Here is a 22507-nt window from a genome sequence, read left to right as displayed (position 1 = left end):
CTTTGCGAAGAAACTGTTCCTGGAAACAGCACCGGAGTCCTTACAGCATACGGACTTGCAGCTTGAGAAGTTGCACTACCTCATAGAGACTTGGTCCCTTCTTAAAGGGGACGTTCATCAATAGCACTTAGAGAATGATGATACTTTAACAGAAGAAGTAATAATGCTTACATATGAGAGTTATATGTAGTGAGCTAGTTAATTGTGAGAAATGTTTAATGATGTTGCTAGAAGAATGAGGACAGGAAGTGAACCCGGATGGGGTTAGTCGGTGAGTCCTCCTAGGAGCCATACAGAGATGGCTCGGTGATCCTGAACTGAGAGATGGATGATACGTTCTATACTGTGTATAGTAGCAGAAAGGCAGAAGGCCCGGGTGGAAAGGGGTGGTCCTGCAACAGAACGAGAGGCAGTAGGCCTGGGGCAGATAGACAGGCGGTCCTGCAGATTTAAGGATGGAAAATGAAGGAAAAGTTGATTAGCCTTATAGTGTTTTATAAGAAGGTCTTTAGTGGATTCAGTGTGTACGTCCTTAAAGGCAATGTTAAATTATTGTTCAGAAACTTGCACTTAGTAGAATACCCGGTTGGGTAAGAGAAGTTATTTATAGTATGTTATTTAAAGTAATTAACCATGTTTGTAACGTTCAAGTGTCCTTACCTCCCATAAAGGGAAGCTCTGTTCAAATTTGCTTATTGTTATTGCATTTCAAAATTGTATGTCTTTTTGCTGACATGTATTGTTGTTTTCTTCCCAGTCCAGGAGTACTGGATTTAACCGGGGGGGTGTGCAGCGCCCCAGAGTCCTGGTCGTTGCAGTACTGATGCTCCGCCGCTAAGGGGGGCTATGGTACGTCTGATGGCACGGAAGGAGTTCACCTGACCAGGTATCACAGATACCAATACACTTCACAGTCTGGTCTCCAGGGGGAGCTAAGGGTGCTATGTATTAGGCCACTCCTCACAATCTGGTAAAACTGGGGGTTAGGTAGGAAGTTAGTCAGAAAGCTGACTGGGTCGGAACCAGGCAACATCCTGTGGCAGAGGGTGTTGCAAGGGAAGATTCAGGGGGGTCCCTGTCAGGGGTGGGATCCTAACAGAGGCCTAGCAAACAGAGAGAACGTTACGGGACCGCGCCTGCACCTGATCGCGGCGGTACCCTAAGAAAGGACAAGAAGCGAGGTTTATTGTGCTGAGTGAGAAACGAGATCAACGCAACAAGGAGAAACACCAGTAGGAGTCGTGCTGTAAGACGAGGCAACATCCTACTGAGACGCGCAGCCGGTGGCCGGAACGCCGAGGAAGTATAGAGCTCCAGGCCTAACTACAAACCTACGGCAGGACAGTCAGTTATAGGCGGGCTGTCTCACTCAAATCACCTAAGAAGACATAGGGGGCAACAACAGGAGAGGGGCGACACTAGGGTCCAGGAAGAGCTCCGAGCCTACCCGTCATACGGGTGCGTCCTAGCCATATCATCTGGGGGACGAAGAAGAACATCATAATCGAGTTGTGAGGGAACTTCAGAAACAGACACAACAGTTGTGGGGACTATCCCGTAAGCACAGCAGGGGAGGACCACAACACACAAGCGCTAGAAGGTAGGCACAGATTTCCACCTGCAAAGGGAACTCTGAAGGTGCCATCGGACCGGCCGGACTTGCGCAGCCCGATTAACCGTATTCCGGACTGAGGATCCTGAAGCCTTCAGTAAAGAGGTAAAGAGACTGCAACCTGGTGTCCTCGTTATTTACTGCGACCTGCACCGCACCATAACATCATCACCACCCACACCTTTCATTGGGCGCCCCTCAGCAGGGTCACAGACCGGGTCTAGCCACCGTGACAACCCCAGGACAGAGACTCAGAGGCCCGGTACCGGGTACCCCTCGGCCCTGCGGCCGTGGGGGCGCTACATTTACAGCGGCTGTGCCATAATTTTTTTTTTTTTATATAGAATGGTTTTTATCCTTTATCTGTTTCTGATGTATTTCTGTGGTTATATGTAACCAGAAGGTGTTGTTTTGGCTCATGTGTTGTTTTTAATTGTAAAGTATGGCGGTTTATACTTGTTTGGCTTTTCTTGGCCCTTTGTAAATATTTTTCAAAAAAAGGTATATGTGGCTGTTGTTGATGAATTGTTTTTTTATCCTTTCTGGAACTTTATTCAGCTTTTGCTATACTCTGCATTGTGTCGTCTCTGCCATTGATTTTTATTTCAATGTATGGAGGTGTGGTTTGATCAGCGCTTGTTGAGTTGGCATTGTCCTATGAGTGAACAGTCCGTTGTGGTAGTAATGTTATGTATGGTATTTTTGCTATTTTCTTGTATGTGGCTGTGTTTTGTGCTTTTAATGTAATAATTTTTTCAATTTTTCCTTGCAGAATTATCTTGTTCAAAGAATGGCGACAGACTCATCAAGCCACACGGCGCAGGGGAGTTCAGTGAGTAAATTTAATCTACAGTTGCTTACTATTCGGTATCATTTGTAGACTTGGCACTAATTTTTTTTTTTATAATTTTTAACAGGCTTCTTCAAGTGAGGAGGAAGGTACCCAGCAGGAGCAGCGACCTCGGGGCCAAGTGTAGCGGCAAGACGGCGAGTAAGTATTGTTCAAAACAAAAGGAATGTTTTTTTTTTATTTACTTTTTTTTTTCGGTGGGTGGTGGTTGTTGGCAATTTTTATTTAACTTGAAAACATAAATGTTTTTATATTATTCTAGGTTTCACAACGGGACCGCGATGAGGCGATAGACATTGATCTCCTCGTCGCCAGTATACAGGAGCGTGGCCCGTTGTGGGACAGCCATGACCCCTGGCACGCGGACCAGGTGGTGTTGAGGCGGATGTGGGCTGAGGTGGCAAAATCGCTGTGGGATGGCTTTGACAGCGCTTCCGCATCGGACAAATCAAACTTTGGTAAGTATTTCTGAAACTCCGCTCAGACCCATCAGGCCAGGATAACACAACCGTGTGTGATGTGATCAACTCCTTCAACTTTGTTGCATCGCACACGGTTGTGTTATCATTTGGAAATGTACAATATCTAACCTTTTTTGTTGTTTGCATTCACAGTCAAAAAATTGAAGACCAGATGGCGTTCCATGAAGGACCGTTTCAATTGGGGCCTGCGGAAGGAGGAGGAACAGGCTCGAAGTGGTGCTGCTGCGGCAAGGTCGTCAACCTACAAATACACAAGGTTGCTCCAGTTCCTGAGACCGATCCTTGCCCGCCGATCGTAAGTATTTAATTATTGGTGTACCTAGTGCAACGCATCGGGTACTGCACAATATGCATGTCCATGTAGTATATTGCCCAGCCACTTAGTATATTGCCCAGCCACATGATATATTGCCCAGCCACATAGTACATTGCCCAGCCACGTATTATATTGCCCAGCCACATAGTATATTGCCCAGCAACGTATATTGCCCATCCACGTAGTATATTGGCCAGCCACGTAGTATATTGGCCAGCCACGTAGTATATTGGGCAGCCACGTAGTATATTGGGCAGCCAACTAGTATATTGCCCAGTGACGTAGTATAAAGCACAGAGTCACGTTGTATATTGCCAAGCCACACATGACATTTTTTCAAGTGATGTAGTATACAGCACAGAGCTACATAGCATATTGTCCAGCCACGTAAAATTTTTCCTAGTGGCATGGTATATTGCCCATCCAGGTTTCTCACAGTTTTTAAAAAAAATAAGATAATTTACTGAGTGAGTCCTTGTACTCCATGGCAGGTTCCGGTCCCAGCCAGGGTTGGTCTGATCGCAGGTCCTGTGATTACGTCTCAGTCACATGACCGTGACGTCATGGCAGGTCCTGCGATCAGCGTAAAAGATGGCGGTCTTCTCAAACGCCAACGGAGGGCAAGTATAGCAGGGTATATTTTTTAATCAAATTGGTAATTTTTAATTGTTTAATATTGATGCGGCATAGGCAGCGTCAATATTAAAGAGTTGGCGATACCAACGTTTTTCGGCGACAGCGGTTTGCATTAACGACGGCCGTGTGTTTAGCGATGACGGTGGTGAGTATGCGGGCGACAGGCATTGACTGCGGGAAGGAGCGCTCATTTTCTTCTGGACTGTGCCCGTCGCTGATTGGTCGCGTCAGCCATGACAGGCAGTTGGCGAGAACAATCAGCGAATGATTGAGTTAAGGACAGACAGACTGACAGACGGAAGTGACCCATACAATTATATGTTAAATTATTTTATAGTGTTGTGTGATGTAATGTTAACTTTATTATATTATACAGGAGTTGGCGTAAGTTAAATGTTATTTTTTGAATACTAATGTTTTCCTTATCTTTTCACAGAACACACAGCAGCACCCTCGGACCTGTTCGGCCATCTGGAGCGGTCCTTCATGAATCGCCATCTGACCCGTCACAGCCATCCCACAGCGAGAGCAGGCTTGCACCACTTTCTGGAGAACCGGCAGCTGGTCCATCAGGTGTTCCCCTGGCCGAGGCCTCTGTCGCTCCTTCTTTTGGATATTCCCGCCAGCGTCAGCGGGCCTCGGACAGGCCGCTAATGCCCGAATATTTTCATTAGGGCACGGTTTTCCAAAATTGTTTCAAGGTGCTGGGAGATAGGATGGACACTGCTCTGGCCACTATCGATTGGCGCCTTGAAACAATGGAATCCGAGCTCATGAGGCCGGCAAAACATTTTTCTAGTGCCATTGCTAAGGACAGGGTGGAACATCTTACACCGGAACTCCAGATTTCAGTGATGCAGGCCTGCAACAACGCCTACGTGAGTGCTCTGCAGCAGGCTCGGATCATGCAGTCAGGGACTACAATGCCCGTAGTACCATTGCTGGCTAGCATGACTCCGACTCCTGCTGCACAGCCACTCTACCGAGGTCCGGGTGCCGAGGGACGCCGCCACCGAAACCAACACACACAGCCGACGAGTCCTGCTCGTGCTAGGACCTCAACCTCCAGAACCCGTCAAGCTGAGGAACGCGAAGAGGGACAAAGTAGTAAAAGGAGGAAGACAACACGGACAGCTGCTGCGTCTCTGGCTGCTCCAACACACACACCAAGGTCTCGGCCGGGGTCAAGCCGGAGCAGGAGCAGCCAAAGCCAGTCAAGACCAGACTAGTGTTGCCTCCTCCCTCCCCTACAGAGGTGGCAATATCCTCACCCTCTCACACAGGGTGGTCGGAATTACCCTCAAGCCTTTTGGACTATGGTTTCACCTCCTCCTCCTCCTCCTCTACCCACTCCCAAGCGGGTAGCTATCAGTCACCCCTGATTACCCAAGTGGATACCCCTTAATTATCTTTCCCCCTTTTTTTTTTGGTTCCCCAAATAAACCTGTTATATTTCAAACTATATTTGTTTTTATTGTTCAAAATTAGTTTCCGGCAACTCACACCGTGCGCCGTCTACACAAATCTTGTGTTTTGTACACCTCATATATATATATATATATATATATATATATATATATATATATATATATATATATATATATATATACAATGTCAGACACTATTTTATCAATTTTTAATTCGCCTTTTTTTTGGTGTCTCTCATTGTTCTATGAGGTGTTTACAAACACAAACAGGATTATCACATCTTATAGATTTTACACATACAACAAGGTCATGGCTCAGGTGAGGTGGTTGCAATGGTCACGTGGCCAAGTGTCGACACTATTTGAATCAGTATGTATTTCAGCATCCTGACTTCAATAGTTTATACTCGCTAGAGTGGAGCAAACAAGATCGGCTCCCTCCTTGGTAAGCTAAACACTTGCCAACTACTTGCATATGGACCCGGCTTCCTGGTGTGGGGATGATGATCTGCTTTTTTCCGGTACCGCAGCCGCATGTTCCAAAGCTGTGTGACAGGCACAACACATGCACAACCCAAGCCTATTTGTTGGCCTCGCCATGCATGTGTAGTGCCTGTCACACAGCCGCGGTATATGCAGCTGCGGCGGGTGAAAACTGCTGATCAGCCAGCGCGCTCCATGAAGCCGGGTTCCATATGCAACTAGTCGGGAAGCTTGACAGTTTGCCAAGGAGGGAGCCGATCATGTTCGCTCAACTATCGAACACACGGCCATGTGAACATAAGTGGGGTGGTTTGGCTGAGTCAATTTGGGAGCTGGGGATCACCTGAGTATATTTGGGAGCTGGTGATCACCTGAGTACATTTTTGGCGGTACACAATTTTAGACCAGTTGGTAGGAAAATGGACATTGGAAAAGTGTAAACATTTTTTTATTAACAACAACAACATTTGAAAAAAAAAAAGGGAGCAGGTTTTGATATGTTAAGGCACAATAAAGTAAGTTTATTCAAAACACACAACAGTTGAAAATCTAGGTAGATGACAAATTTGAAATAACATTACATTAGGCACCTTTAAACTGGTGACATTTATTGGACACAATAGTGTAGAAATCTTTTATTGTCATTATATTCTTTTATTATAAGCCCAATAAAGGTATTATTTTTCAGTTAAAAGCAGAATAAAGTCTAACTGTAAAACATAAACAGTACACCATTGTATCTTGCCATGACACACGGCCAACATCAGAAACAAAATAGGAAGCAAATCGATCCCTCATCTGCCCAATTTCAACAGTTGTCCTCAGAGGATGATGTTGGTAATCGGGCAATGGGTTTGGTATGGGTTCATCCAGTTCCACGTTCAGTCTCTCTTTGGCCATAATATAATTGTGGAGAACCACACAAGCCTTCACCACCTCATCCACTGTCTCAATTTTCAGATTAATGGCGGATCCTAAAATACGCCATTTGGAGACCAGGATGCCAAAGGCGCACTCCACAGTTCTTCTGGCCCTGGACAGTCTGTAATTGAAAATACTTTTGGTGTGGTCCAAGCCCCGACTGGAGTAGGGTTTCAGTAGGTTGGCACACATTTGAAATGCCTCATCCCCAACCACAACAAATGGCATTGCCGGGCCTTCGGTGTTGGGAAGAGGTCGTGGCTGGGGGAAATTAAAATTGTTCCCATATAACCTTTGGCCCATATCAGACTCCTTAAATGTCCGTGAGTCATTTGTACGGCCAAACGCTCCAATGTCCATGGCGAGAAACCTGCAGTCCGCACCTGCAATTGCCATGAGCACGGTGGAAAAATATTTTTTATAATTAAAAAACAGAGATCCAGTTCTTGCAGGCTTTGTAATCCTAATGTGCTTCCCATCCACAGCTCCAATACAGTTAGGGAAAGAACACAGTTGTTCAAATTTATTGGCGTTGGCCTCCCATAACTCTGTTGTTGGGACTGGTAAAAATTCATCCTGGAGATTGTCCCACAAAGCGTGGCATGTGTCGGCAATAATTCCAGAAAGTGTGGAGACTCCAATCCGAAATTGGAAATTCAGGGATCTTAAGGTCTCTCCGGTAGCCAGGAAACTGTCAAGAAGAGAAATAAATAAATTTAATTAAAGTACATTTTAATTAAAAAAAATACATTTACCATACCAAAAAAAAAAAAAAAAAAAAAAAAAATTATATATATATATATATATATATATATATATATATATATATATATATATATATATATATATATATATATATAGGGCAGAACATATGACAGTCGTTCAAATAGCTAAATTACGTACCGTAGAGTCACCAGCAGCCGTTCCTCTGCAGAAATTGATCTCCGGAGCGGTGTGTCCTGCCTGGTAATGGCTCCTTCAACAAGACGCAGCAGATAGCGGAAGCTGTCTTGAGACATCCTGGTATATTCAAAATATTTTTCCAGGTTGTCATTTAGCTCGCCAAACAAGCAATGGTAGGCTCCACGGCTCTCCCGGACTTCAACTATAGGGTGTAGCCAAAAGCGACGATGACTCCTTCTCCGTTTATCTCTTTTCATTTGCTCGTAATAGGCAATAGCATAAGCATTAGCCAAGGCAAAATCCAACTCCATATTCATGTAGATACTCTCCATAGGACGATGATGCACCCCAGCAAAATGGGAGGAATTCATCTCTGCCAGGGTATATATACACAAATTCCATTACACCCACCCTCTTCTAGCCATTGGTGGTCTTTATCTAGTGTCTAGACACTAATTGGGGCTTTATTTTGTGCAATTGTGTAAAGAATGACATCACTTTAGGCCAACGCATGCATCGGAAAACGCTGCGTTTTTTGTTAAAAGCGCAAGTTTTTTACAAAAAACGCAGCGTGTTCCGACGCATGCGGTGAACATCAAAAAAACCCTGCGTTTTACATGCGTTTACTATGCGTTGTGCGTTGCGTCGACAACGCTGCACCCTAAGGCGCAAATGTGAACGTAGTCTAAGACTTCTGTTTGTTTCACTATTCTTTTATGCTTGTCCCTTCTCTGTTTCCCTGGCGTCTGGCTTCGCCCACTGACCGCCTCCCACTTTGTCACATGATCGTAGGTCCTTTTGCTTTATCTGGTCACTCTGTCTCATGTGAAAGGTCCTGTTGGTGTTCATGTTAATTACCCGGTTCCTGGTCCAGCTCCGTTGCTACTGGGTGCCATTTCCCCTGCAGCATTAATACCCGGGTACCGTGACAGTTGGAAGACAAATCTCTGTCCAGTCTCAGGTCTTTTGCAGACTCCAACAGGTCTTCTTCAAAAATGGTCCTGTATTTGGCTCCATTCATCTTCCAATCAATTTTAACCATCTTCCCTGTCCCTGCTGAAGAAAAGCAGGCCCAATCCATGATGCTGCCACCACCATGTTTGACAGTGGGGATGGTGTGTTCAGGGTGATGAGCTGTGGTGCCATATCATTTGGCATTGTTGCCAAAAGGTTCGATTTTGGTTTCATCTGACCAGAGCACCTTCTTCCACATGTTTGGTGTGTCTCCCAGGTTGCTTGTTGCAGACTTTAAACAACACTTTTTAAGGATATCTTTGAGAAATGGCTTTCTTCTTGCCACTCTTCCATAAAGGCAAGATTTGTGCAGTGTACGACTGATTGTTAAAAATTGAAAAAAACTGACCGTTACTTCCAAACATAAACTAAGTGTGAATAGGTGCTGAACCTAGAGTCACCAACTCGTATACAGTCAAATAAATAAGGCAGGACACAGCGGTGCTAAAACATGCAAACATGAAACATGAAAATTGAACTGCATTACTGCACTAGAAATATGAAAAAATGAGAGCGTTTAGCGCATAAATTGGCCAATTCATGTGTACCTGGTAGCCACATTATGGCATCTCTCGTATACCAGGTCCTAAACTTTCCTTTCCTCGCTGAGAATAAACGTCTTCATCTGAATGGGAACCTGTAAATCCTCTTCTTAGATTAAATTTCTCTCTCTCTGTGGAGGGGTAATGAATCTGCTGCGATTAAAACACCTGTGGCTAAGAGGTGGAGGAGTGCTCAGTCAGAAGGCTAATGAATACGTCACCCGGGTGTAGAACGGGTTCAGTAGCTAGTAAGACTATAATTAGACATATTAAAGGGAACCTGTCACCACCAAAATTGATGGTGAGGTAAGCTCACCGTCATCAGGGGCTTATCTACAGCATTCTGTAATGCTGTAGATAAGCCCCCGATGTTACCTGAAAGAGGAGAAAAAGAGGTTAGATTATACTCACCCAGGGGTGGTCCCGCTGCGGTCCGGGTCCGATGGGTGTCTCAGGTCCGGTCTGGAACCTCCCATCTTCATTTTATGACATCCTCTTCTGGTCTTCACGCCGTGGCTGCGGCGCAGGCGTACTTTGTCTGCCCTGTTGAGGGCAGAGCAAAGAACTGCAGTGCGCAGGCGCCGGGCCTCTCTGACCTGTCCCGACGCCTGCGCTCTGCAGTACTTTGCTCTGCCCTCAACAGGGCAGACAAAGTACGCCTGCGCCGCAGCCACGGCGTGAAGACCAGAAGAGGCTCCAGACCAGACCTTAGACACCCATCGGACCCGGACAGCAGCGGGACCGCCCCTGGGTGAGTATAATCTAACGTCTTTTTCTCCTCTTTCAGGTAACATCGGGGGCTTATCTACAGCATTACAGAATGCTGTAGATAAGCCCCTGATGACGGTGAGCTTACCTCACCATCGATTTTAGGAGTGACAGGTTCCCTTTAAGACTTGACAATTTTAATGCCATGTGAAACATGATTGGAAAACACTACATTGCATATGACAAAATAAATCACATATTTTCAATTTATTTTAGTTTGCAAGATATATTAACATACCTCTTGATGCAGATTTTCTTCTTTTGTCTTTGCATCTGTAACTTCTGATTGCACATGGCTGACAATCTTCTGGTGTTGTACTGTAGTAATTTCAATCTGGGCATGTAGTTCTTTAACCTTTACACATAAAAAACGGTAATGTCAAAGTGTTGCAAATTTTTACAAGGAGTATAACTCTGTTCTTCAGCTGCAGGTTGTTTTAAACAACAAACAAACTGCGCTTTACTCACCCTCCCCAAGTCTACCACTGAGTCTCCACTGTTATTGTCAGTTATTGTCTGCAGCGCCGATGTCATGCCAACGGCACTGTAGCCCATAAAGAACCACTACTTTAACTGATTGGCTGTAGCATAGTCAACATGAAGTCAGCACTGCAGGCAATAACAGACACCTCGGGAGAGCAACCTTGGATACTAAACACTGGACCTGTGGATTGTGAGTAAAGCCCGGCTTATTTTTAAACAAAATCCAGCCAATGCCTGGGATTTTCTAAAATCAGAAACCCTTTAATGTTTCAAGAATATGATGGAGATATTAGTAAGGCCATTAATAACAGACAGTTGGGGTCTGGCTCAGTCTATCAGATGATTTAAGGAGTCGCTGTACTCTAGCAAGTATCTCCTTAAAAGGAACCGATTACCAGAAAAACAATATATATATATATATATATATATATATATATATATACACACTATATATATATATATATATATATATATATATATATATATATTAGTGACAAAGTGTCACTACTCTTAGGCTCCTTTCAGACATCAGTTTTTGCAGTCAGTCACAATCCGCTGGCTCGACGAAGCCGTCACAGAATGTGAAAAACTGACGCAATGGATTCTTTTTTCGACGGATCCGACTAGGGGGGCTGGCTAATTGGATCCAAAAAAAGCGGAGCATGATCAGTTAAAAAAAACAGAATCGGTCACCAGATTACATCATTTGACGGATCCAGCGCCCATAGGCTTCCATTCTAGCAAACGACGAACAGCGATGGATCCGTCGCTGTCCATTTTTATGTCGGAGACAAGAAACGTTACTTTGTCTGTTGTCTTTTGCCGCCAAACAATTTTCAACAGATCCGGCGAACAACGGATGAAAGGTGAGGCCATCCGTCACAATCTGACGCTAATACAAGTCTATGAGAAAAAAAACAGATCCAGCAGCTTCAGTCGCCAGATCCGTTTTTTTTCAAAATTCGACGGATTGTGACTGAGAGCAAAAAACTGATGTGTGAAAGGGGCTTTAATAGCGTCAGTGATGTGAAACCCAGAGTATTTTCTTCCAGGACACTATGTGGACATCCATAGAGCGGGTGGGAGGATGTCCACCTTATCTCCACCCCAGGGTGTGGTCTGGGGCTTAAATAGCTGGGCTCCAGAGGCGGTCTTTGTTCAGCAAGACTGGAGAGAGGATCTCCAGTGGTTTTGTGTCCTGAGGAGGAAAGACTGAACCTGTGTGGCTCCAGAGCAGCTGCTACCCGCATATGTATGGACTGTGTCACAGCGATTTGTTTTCTTTAATTATTCACAAATTTCCGACCTAGTAAAAACTGGCACTTCCATGAACTTATGATACACACAAATGAACCGTATTTCCAAATAAAAATTAGAAAAACAGTTCCAAGAAGAGATCCAAGATAAAATGTATTTTTATTACTTCAAAAATAGTTAAAACAGGTATACCAACAAAATGTCAAATAGGGGACACTGTAGAATACGTAAATTGGGTAAATTGTATCATCACAGCAGTTTACTGGGCATTATACACTTTACTTTTTAATTAATGTGATCTGGTCCTCCTATTAGTAGGGTTGTTTGAGGACTATTACTGCTTTACACATTATTTGTTACTAGATACAATACTGCATTGTTTACCTACGGAACAATCACATTTCTAGTTAAAATTCCAGTTGGGTATATGATTCATTATTGATGAATTACACCATGGATGTTTTCCTTTTCTATGGCGTCCCCTACATGACATTTTGTTGGTATACTTGTTTTAACTGTTTTTCAAGTAAAAAAAAAATACATTTTATCTTGGATCTCTTCTTGGTACTGGTTTTCTAATTTTTATTTGGAAATACGGTTAATTTGATTTGTTTTCTGTGTTGTTTCCCTGTTTTTGCCTGAAAGCTGTGTTTACTTTCCCTTATTGCTGGTCTATGCTGCCATATAATAAACCAACCGAAAATTTAAAGAGACTTTGTTCCTGTTTTCTACCTGTACTGCCATATGAGTTGAACTACCACAATGGGGTTAATCTGCAGGTTAGTAGTGTTACTAACCTGTCCAGCATCCGCACTTAGCTGAGCACTGCTGGGAGAAAATGAACTTTATTCTCCCCGTCAGTGTTTGAGTGTCTTGGACTGTGGTAAAGAGAGGTGGTCGTAACACTGACGGCTTAGATGTGGTGGTCTCGTGGACCAGATATATTGACAATATTTGTGTTGCAAGGGTCTGCGAAATCTCTGAATACCTTTTTTGAAAGACTTATTGATAACAATTTTAACATTAAGCTGATATGCAAGTACAGCCAAACAAATGATGAATTTCTAGACATTTTGATTGAAAAAGGGATGTTTCCAAATGGATGTATTTCGTAAGGCAACCGCCACTAACCCATTTTGCATGTCACATTTCATCAGCCACAGCAAAACAAGCTATCCAAGTTGGACAGTTTTTATGCATGTAAATAATCTGCTCTAATGATCTAAGATTTGAACAAAAATTTAATCATTTACCACTGCTGATCACGCTGTTCCATATACAATAATTATAAACAAAAAAAATATGGCCACACAGTGCTCCATACTGCATAATGGCCACACATGATGCTCCATACTGTATAATGACTACGCAGTGCTCCACATACTGTATAATGGCCCTACATGATGCTCAATACAGTATAATGGCTGCACACAGTTCTCCATACTGTATAATGATCCCACATGATGCTCAATACTGTATAATGGCCACACATGATGCTCCATACTGTATAATGACCGCATATGATGCTCCATACTCTATAATGAAGGCACATGATGCTCCATACTGTATATTGACTGCACATGATGCTCAATACTGTATAATGGCCACACATGATGCTCCATACTGTATAATGGCCGCACACAGTTCTCCATACTGTATAATGATCCCACATGATGCTCAATACTGTATAATGGCCACACATGATGCTCCATACTGTATAATGGCCACACATGATGCTCCATACTGTATAACGGCCACACATGATGCTCAATACTGTATAATGGCCACACACAGTTCTCCATACTGCAAATGATCCCACATGATGCTCAATACTGTATAATGGCCACACATGATGCTCCATACTGTATAATGGCCACACAGTTCTCCATACTGTATAATGATCCCACATGATGCTCAATACTGTACAATGGCCACATATGATGCTCCATACTGTATAATGACCCCCCTCTTGTATGCATGGCTCATCTCCCTCCCATCCCATATGCATGGCTCATATCCCCCCTCCTGTATGCATGGCTCATATTCCCCCCTGTATGCGTGGCTCATATTCCCCCCATGTATGCATGGCTCATATTCCCTGTTAGGGACTGGTGATTTAGGAGCGACATGCGACTAGCTCTGAGCAGGTGGTAACTATACAGACCGCAGTTCCTGATCTTAACACAACACTAGCAGTAGCCGTGGGATGTTCCTGTCACTCCCTGGACACCTCGTCACAGCCGGAGAACTAGCTACCCCAAAAGGTGGAAACAGGAAAGCTATCTTGCCTCAGAGAGAATCCCCAAAGGAAAGACAGCCCCCCACAAATAATGACTGTGAGAGGAGAAGGAAATGACATACGTAGTATGAAACAAGATTTAGCAAAGGAGGTCACTTCTAGCTAGATAGATAGTACAGGAAAGAACACTGTGCGGTCAGTAATAAAAACTAGAAAAAGTCCACCGCAGAGAAATGCAAAAATCTCCACACCTGACTAAAGGTGTGGAGGGCAAAATCTGCTGCCCAGAGCTTCCAGCTTAGCTGAATAGATCCATACAGATAAGCTGGACAAATGAGCAAAACATAGAATGTGCTGAACAATAAAGTCCACAACAAGTGGACTGCAAAAGGACAAGCAAGGACTTATCTTTGCTGAACTGGTCAGAGTGTCAGGGAAATCCAAAAGAGCAGTGACTCCAAGCAGGAACAATTGACAACTGGCATTGATTGAGGGATAAGGCCAGACTAAAATAGCCGAGCCAGAAAGACGATCAGTGGAAGTAGCTGCTGATGCTAAATCCAAGAAGCAGCTATACCACTCAAAACTACAGGAGGGAGCCCAAGAGCAGAATTCACAAAAGTGCTACTTACAACCACCGGAGGGAGCCCAAGAGCGGATTTCACAACAGTACCCCCCCTTGAGGAGGGGTCACCGAACCCTCACCAGAGCCCCCAGGCCGTTCAGGACGAGCCAAGTGAAAAGCACGAACCAAAGCGGCGGCATGGACATCGGAGGCAACCACCCAAGAATTATCCTCCTGGCCATAACCCTTCCACTTGACAAGATACTGAAGCCTCCGCCTCGAAAAACAAGAATCCAAAATTTTCTCAACCACATATTCCAACTCCCCCTCAACCAACACCGGGGCAGGAGGATCAACAGAGGGAACAACGGGTACCACATATCTCCGCAACAAAGATCTATGGAAAACATTGTGGATGGCAAAAGAGGCTGGAAGGGCCAAACGAAAAGACACTGGATTGATGATCTCAAAAATCTTATAAGGACCAATAAACCGAGGCTTGAACTTAGGGGAAGAAACCTTCATAGGAACACGACGAGAAGATAACCAGACTAAATCCCCCACACGAAGCCGAGGACCAACACACCGACGGCGGTTAGCAAAACGCTGAGCCTTTTCCTAAGACAACGTCAAATTGTCTACCACATGAGTCCAAATCTGCTGTAACCTGTCCATCACAGAATCTACACCAGGACAATCAGAAGGCTCAACCTGCCCTGAAGAAAAACGAGGATGAAAACCAAAATTACAAAAAAAAGGCGAAACCAAAGTAGCCGAACTGGCCCGATTATTAAGGGCAAACTCGGCCAACGGCAAGAAAGCCACCCAATCATCCTGATCAGCAGACACAAAGCATCTCAAATAGGTTTCCAAGGTTTGATTAGTTCGCTCAGTTTGGCCATTTGTCTGAGGATGGAACGCCGAACAAAAAGACAAATTAATGCCCATCCTAGCACAAAAGGCCCGCCAAAACCTGGAAACAAACTGGGAACCTCTGTCAGACACAATATTCTCCGGAATGCCATGCAAACGAACCACATGCTGAAAAAACAATGGAACCAAATCAGAGGAGGAAGGCAATTTAGGCAAAAGTACCAAATGGACCATTTTAGAGAACCGGTCACAAACCACCCAGATAACAGACATCCTCTGGGACACAGGAAGATCTGAAATAAAATCCATGGAAATATGCATCCAGGGCCTCTCAGGGACAGGCAAAGGCAAAAGCAACCCACTAGCGCGGGAACAGCAAGGCTTAGCCCGGGCACAAGTCCCACAGGACTGCACAAAAGAACGCACATCCCGCGACAAGGAAGGCCACCAAAAGGACCTAGCAACCAAATCTCTGGTACCAAAAATCCCAGGATGACCGGCCAGCACCGAACAATGGACCTCAGAAATTGCCCTACTTGTCCATCTATCGGGAACAAACAGCTTCCCCACAGGACAGCGGTCAGGTTTATCAGCCTGAAATTCCTGAAGCACCCGCCGTAAATCAGGGGAGATGGCAGAAAGAATCACCCCTTCCCTAAGAATACCAACCGGCTCAAGAACTCCAGGAGAATCAGGCAAAAAACTCCTAGAGAGGGCATCCACCTTAACATTCTTAGATCCCGGAAGATACGAGACCACAAAATCGAAACGGGAGAAAAACAGGGACCATCGAGCCTGTCTAGGGTTCAGCCGCTTGGCTGACTCGAGGTAAATCAGATTCTTATGATCCGTCAAGACCACAACGCGGTGCTTAGCTCCCTCCAGCCAATGTCGACACTCCTCAAATGCCCCACTTCATAGCCAACAACTCCCGATTGCCGACATCATAATTGCGTTCCGCAGGCGAAAACTTTCTGGAGAAGAAGGCACATGGTTTCATCAAGGAACCATCAGAATTCCTCTGTGACAAAACGGCCCCTGCCCCAATCTCAGAAGCGTCAACCTCAACCTGAAAAGGAAGAGACACATCCGGCTGACGCAAGACAGGGGCAGAAGTAAATCGGCGCTTAAGCTCCTGAAAGGCCTCAACAGCCTCATAGGACCAATTTGTCACATCAGCGCCTTTCTTTGTCAAATCGGTCAGGGGCTTAACCACACTAGAGAAGTTGGCAATGAAACGGCGATAAAAATTAGCAAAGCCCAAAAATTTCTGAAGGCTCTTCACAGATGTGGGCTGAATCCAGTCATGAATGGCTTGGACCTTAACAGGATCCATTTCTATAGATGAAGGAGAAAAAATAAACCCCAAAAAAGAGACCTTCTGAACTCCAAATAGGCACTTAGACCCCTTCACAAATAGAGCATTATCACAAAGGATCTGGAATACCATCCTGACCTGCTTCACATGAGACTCGCAATCATTGGAAAAAATCAAAATAACATCCAAATACACAATCAAGAATTTATCAAGATAATTGCGGAAAATATCATGCATGAAGGACTGAAATACAGAAGGAGCATTAGAAAGCCCGAAAGGCATCACCAGGTGTTGTGAATTTGGTTTCTGGGCTCCCCCGGTGGTCACTGGTGGTACTGAACTTGTGTGCTTCATCTCCTCTGTTCACCTGTTTCCATCAGGATGTGGGAGTTTTCTATTTAGCCTTGCTCCTCAGTCATTTCTATGCCGGCCAACAATGTTACCAGAAGCCTTTCTGTTGCATGTTCCTGCTCCTAGACTACTATCAGCTAAGTTGGACTTGTAGTCCTAAGTTTGTTTTGCATTTTTGTTCCAGTTCTCTGTGATTGAATATTTCTGAGGCTGGAAGCTCTTGTGAGCTGAAATTGCCACTCTGGTGTCATGAGTTGATATTAGAGTCTTAAAGTAATTTCAGGATGGTATTTTGAAAGGGTTTTCAGCTGACCGTGAAGTTCCCTATTCTGTCTTCCTACTATCTAGTAAGCGGACCTCAATTTGCTAAACCTATCTTCATACTTCGTATGTCAATTTCCTCTGAAATCACCGACAATATATGTGGGGGCTACTGTCTGCCTTTTGGGGAAAATTTCTCTAGAGGTAAGCCAGGTCTGTATTTTCCTCTGCTAGGGTCAGTCAGTCCTCCGGCTGGCGCTGGGCGTCTAGGGATAAAAACGTAGGCACGCTACCCGGCCACTGTTAGTTGTGCGGTAGGTTTAGCTCACGGTCAGCTCGAGTTCCCATCTTCCAAGAGCTAGTCCTTTTGTATGCTTTACTACGTTCTCTTGCCATTGAGAACCATGACGCTTTGGCCGGCCAAGGGTTAAAATAATTGGCAGAAGAAAGGAGAGAAAAGAAGTCTGCAGAAATTTTTTTTTTTTTTTCTGAGTTTGCTCATTAGTTGATTCACTAGCATCTCTGCTTACTGCAGCCTTCGTCTCTCTCTCCTTCTAATCCTTGAATGGTTCTGATTTCACCTGATTAAAATGGATCCTCAGAGTTTAGCTACAGGTTTGAATAATCTCGCTATGAAGGTTCAAAGTTTACAGGATTTTGTTATTCAGGCTCCTATATCTGAACCTAGAATTCCTTTACCTGAATTTTTCTCCGGGGATAGATCTCGCTTCCAGAATTTCAAACATAATTGTAAATTATTTTTGTCTCTGAGATCTCGCTCCGCTGGAAATCCTGCACAGCAGGTCAGGATTGTAATTTCCTTGCTCCGGGGCGACCCTCAGGATTGGGCATTTGCTTTGGCACCAGGGGATCCTGCGTTGCTCAATGTGGATGCGTTTTTCCTGGCTTTGGGGTTGCTTTATGAGGAACCTCATTTAGAGATTCAGGCTGAAAAAGCCTTGATGGCCCTGTCTCAAGGGCAAGATGAGGCTGAAATATACTGCCAAAAATTTCGTAAGTGGTCTGTGCTTACTCAGTGGAATGAGTGCGCCCTGGTGGCGAATTTCAGAGAGGGTCTCTCTGATGCCATTAAAGATGTTATGGTGGGGTTCCCTGTGCCTACAGGTCTGAATGAGTCCATGACAATGGCTATTCAGATTGATCGGCGTTTGCGGGAGCGCAAACCTGTGCACCATTTGGCGGTGTCTACTGAGAAGGCGCCAGAGATTATGCAATGTGATAGAATTCTGTCCAGAAGCGAACGACAGAATTTTAGGCGAAAAAATGGGTTATGCTTCTATTGTGGTGATTCAACTCATGTTATATCAGCATGCTCTAAACGTACTAAGAAGGTTGATAAGTCTGTTTCAATTGGCACTTTACAGTCTAAGTTTATTCTATCTGTGACCCTGATTTGCTCTTTATCGTCTATTACCGCGGACGCCTATGTCGACTCTGGCGCCGCTTTGAGTCTTATGGATTGGTCCTTTGCCAAACGCTGTGGGTATGATTTAGAGCCTCTGGAAGTTCCTATACCTCTGAAGGGTATTGACTCCACGCCATTGGCTAGTAATAAACCACAATACTGGACACAAGTAACTATGCGTATTATTCCGGATCACCAGGAGATTATTCGCTTCCTTGTGTTGTATAATCTGCATGATGTGTTGGTGCTTGGATTGCCATGGCTGCAATCTCATAACCCAGTCCTCGACTGGAAAGCAATGTCTGTGTTAAGCTGGGGATGTCAGGGGACTCATGGGGACGTACCTTTGGTTTCCATTTCGTCATCTATTCCCTCTGAGATTCCGGAATTTTTATCTGATTATCGTGACGTTTTTGAGGAGCCTAAACTTGGTTCACTACCTCCGCACAGAGATTGCGATTGTACTATAGATCTGATTCCGGGCAGTAAGTTTCCAAAGGGTCGTTTATTTAATCTATCTGTGCCTGAACATGCTGCTATGCGGGAATATATTAAGGAGTCCTTGGAAAAGGGACATATTCGTCCTTCGTCATCTCCCTTAGGAGCCGGTTTTTTCTTTGTATCTAAAAAAGATGGCTCTTTGAGGCCGTGTATTGATTATCGGCTTTTGAATAAAATCACGGTTAAATATCAGTATCCTTTGCCACTGCTTACTGATTTGTTTGCTCGAATAAAGGGGGCCAAGTGGTTCTCTAAGATTGATCTTCGTGGGGCGTATAATTTAGTGCGAATTAAGCAGGGGGATGAGTGGAAAACCGCATTTAATACGCCTGAGGGCCATTTTGAGTATTTAGTAATGCCTTTTGGTCTTTCAAATGCCCCTTCAGTCTTTCAGTCCTTTATGCATGACATTTTCCGTGAATATTTGGATAAATTTTTGATTGTGTATCTGGATGATATTTTGATTTTTTCGGATGACTGGGACTCTCATGTCCAACAGGTCAGGAGGGTTTTTCAGGTTTTGCGCTCTAATTCCTTGTGTGTAAAGGGTTCTAAGTGCGTTTTTGGGGTTCAAAAGATTTTGTTTTTGGGGTACATTTTTTCCCCCTCTTCCATTGAGATGGACCCTGTCAAGGTTCAGGCTATTTGTGATTGGACGCAACCCTCTTCTCTTAAGAGCCTTCAGAAGTTTTTGGGCTTTGCTAATTTTTATCGTCGATTTATAACTGGTTTTTCTGATGTTGCTAAACCGTTGACTGATTTGACTAAGAAGGGTGCTGATGTTGCTGATTGGTCCCCTGCTGCTGTGGAGGCCTTTCGGGAGCTTAAGCGCCGCTTTTCTTCCGCCCCTGTATTGCGTCAGCCTGATGTTACTCTTCCTTTTCAGGTTGAGGTCGACGCTTCAGAAATCGGAGCTGGGGCGGTTTTGTCGCAGAAAAGTTCCGACTGCTCCGTGATGAGACCTTGCGCGTTCTTTTCTCGTAAATTTTCGCCCGCTGAGCGAAATTATGATATTGGTAATCGGGAGCTCTTGGCTATGAAGTGGGCTTTTGAGGAGTGGCGTCATTGGCTTGAGGGGGCTAGACATCAGGTGGTGGTATTGACCGACCACAAGAATTTGATTTATCTTGAGTCTGCCAGGCGCCTGAATCCTAGACAGGCGCGCTTGGTCGTTATTTTTCTCTCGGTTTAATTTTGTGGTTTCTTACCTACCGGGTTCTAAAAATGTGAAGGCGGATGCCCTTTCTAGGAGTTTTGAGCCTGATTCCCCTGGTAATTCTGAACCTACAGGTATCCTTAAGGATGGAGTGATATTATCTGCTGTTTCCCCAGACTTGCGACGGGTCTTGCAGGAGTTTCAGGCGGATAGACCTGATCGTTGCCCGCCTGGTAGAATGTTTGTTCCTGATGATTGGACCAGTAGAGTCATCTCGGAGGTCCATTCTTCTGCGTTAGCAGGTCATCCTGGAATCTTTGGTACCAGGGATTTGGTGGCTAGGTCCTTCTGGTGGCCTTCCCTGTCGCGAGATGTGCGAGGTTTTGTGCAGTCTTGTGATGTTTGTGCTCGGGCCAAGCCTTGTTGTTCTCAGGCTAGTGGATTGTTGTTATCCTTGCCTATTCCGAAGAGGCCTTGGACTCACATCTCCATGGATTTTATTTCTGATCTCCCTGTTTCTCAGAAGATGTCTGTCATCTGGGTGGTGTGTGACCGTTTCTCTAAGATGGTCTATTTGGTTCCCTTGCCTAAATTGCCTTCCTCATCCGAGCTGGTTCCTCTGTTTTTTCAAAATGTGGTTCGCTTGCATGGTATTCCGGAGAATATCGTTTCTGACAGGGGAACCCAATTCGTGTCTAGATTTTGGCGAGCGTTCTGTGCTAGGATGGGCATTGATTTGTCTTTTTCGTCTGCTTTCCATCCTCAGACTAATGGCCAGACCGAGCGAACTAATCAGACCTTGGAGACTTATTTGAGGTGTTTTGTGTCTGCGGATCAGGATGATTGGGTTGCCTTTTTGCCCTTGGCGGAGTTTGCCCTCAATAATCGGGCTAGTTCTGCCACCTTGGTTTCTCCTTTCTTCTGTAATTCGGGGTTTCATCCTCGTTTCTCTTCCGGTCAGGTGGAGTCTTCGGATTGTCCTGGAGTGGATGCTGTGGTGCAGAGGTTGCATCAGATTTGGGGGCATGTGGTGGACAATTTGAAGTTGTCCCAGGAGAAGACTCAGCATTTTGCCAACCGCCGTCGTCGTGTTGGTCCTCGTCTTTGTGTTGGGGACTTGGTGTGGTTGTCTTCTCGTTTTGTCCCTATGAAGGTTTCTTCTCCTAAGTTTAAGCCTCGGTTCATCGGCCCGTACAAGATATTGGAGATTCTTAACCCTGTGTCCTTTCGTTTGGACCTCCCTGCATCTTTTTCTATTCATAATGTCTTCCATCGGTCATTGTTGCGCAGGTATGAGGTACCGGTTGTGCCTTCCGTTGAGCCTCCTGCTCCGGTGTTGGTTGAGGGTGAGTTGGAGTACGTTGTCGAGAAGATCTTGGACTCCCGTGTTTCCAGACGGAGACTTCAGTATTTGGTCAAGTGGAAGGGCTACGGTCAGGAGGATAATTCTTGGGTGACAGCCTCTGATGTTCATGCCTCCGATTTGGTCCGTGCCTTTCATAGGGCTCATCCTGATCGCCCTGGTGGTTCTGGTGAGGGTTCGGTGCCCCCTCCTTGAGGGGGGGGGTACTGTTGTGAATTTGGTTTCTGGGCTCCCCCGGTGGTCACTGGTGGTACTGAACTTGTGTGCTTCATCTCCTCTGTTCACCTGTTTCCATCAGGATGTGGGAGTTTTCTATTTAGCCTTGCTCCTCAGTCATTTCTATGCCGGCCAACAATGTTACCAGAAGCCTTTCTGTTGCATGTTCCTGCTCCTAGACTACTATCAGCTAAGTTGGACTTGTAGTCCTAAGTTTGTTTTGCATTTTTGTTCCAGTTCTCTGTGATTGAATATTTCTGAGGCTGGAAGCTCTTGTGAGCTGAAATTGCCACTCTGGTGTCATGAGTTGATATTAGAGTCTTAAAGTAATTTCAGGATGGTATTTTGAAAGGGTTTTCAGCTGACCGTGAAGTTCCCTATTCTGTCTTCCTACTATCTAGTAAGCGGACCTCAATTTGCTAAACCTATCTTCATACTTCGTATGTCAATTTCCTCTGAAATCACCGACAATATATGTGGGGGCTACTGTCTGCCTTTTGGGGAAAATTTCTCTAGAGGTAAGCCAGGTCTGTATTTTCCTCTG

At 44.8% G+C, this 22507-nt stretch overlaps 1 protein-coding gene across 1 annotated transcript in view; it reads right to left on the bottom strand.

Annotated features, from left to right (window-relative positions):
* The window catches only part of LOC143817644 (synaptonemal complex protein 1-like), a 307299-nt gene that overhangs the window by 209104 nt on the left and 75688 nt on the right, over positions 1-22507 (bottom strand). Inside the window, exon 6 of the mRNA XM_077299137.1 lies at positions 10193-10309. Coding sequence (XP_077155252.1) covers positions 10193-10309 — 117 coding nt within the window. The remainder of the gene's footprint in view (positions 1-10192; positions 10310-22507) is intronic.

This window comes from Ranitomeya variabilis, chromosome 3 (genome assembly GCF_051348905.1).
Source record: "Ranitomeya variabilis isolate aRanVar5 chromosome 3, aRanVar5.hap1, whole genome shotgun sequence".
Lineage (NCBI taxonomy): Eukaryota > Metazoa > Chordata > Amphibia > Anura > Dendrobatidae > Ranitomeya > Ranitomeya variabilis.
This window is presented reverse-complemented; position numbering and strand designations above follow the sequence as displayed.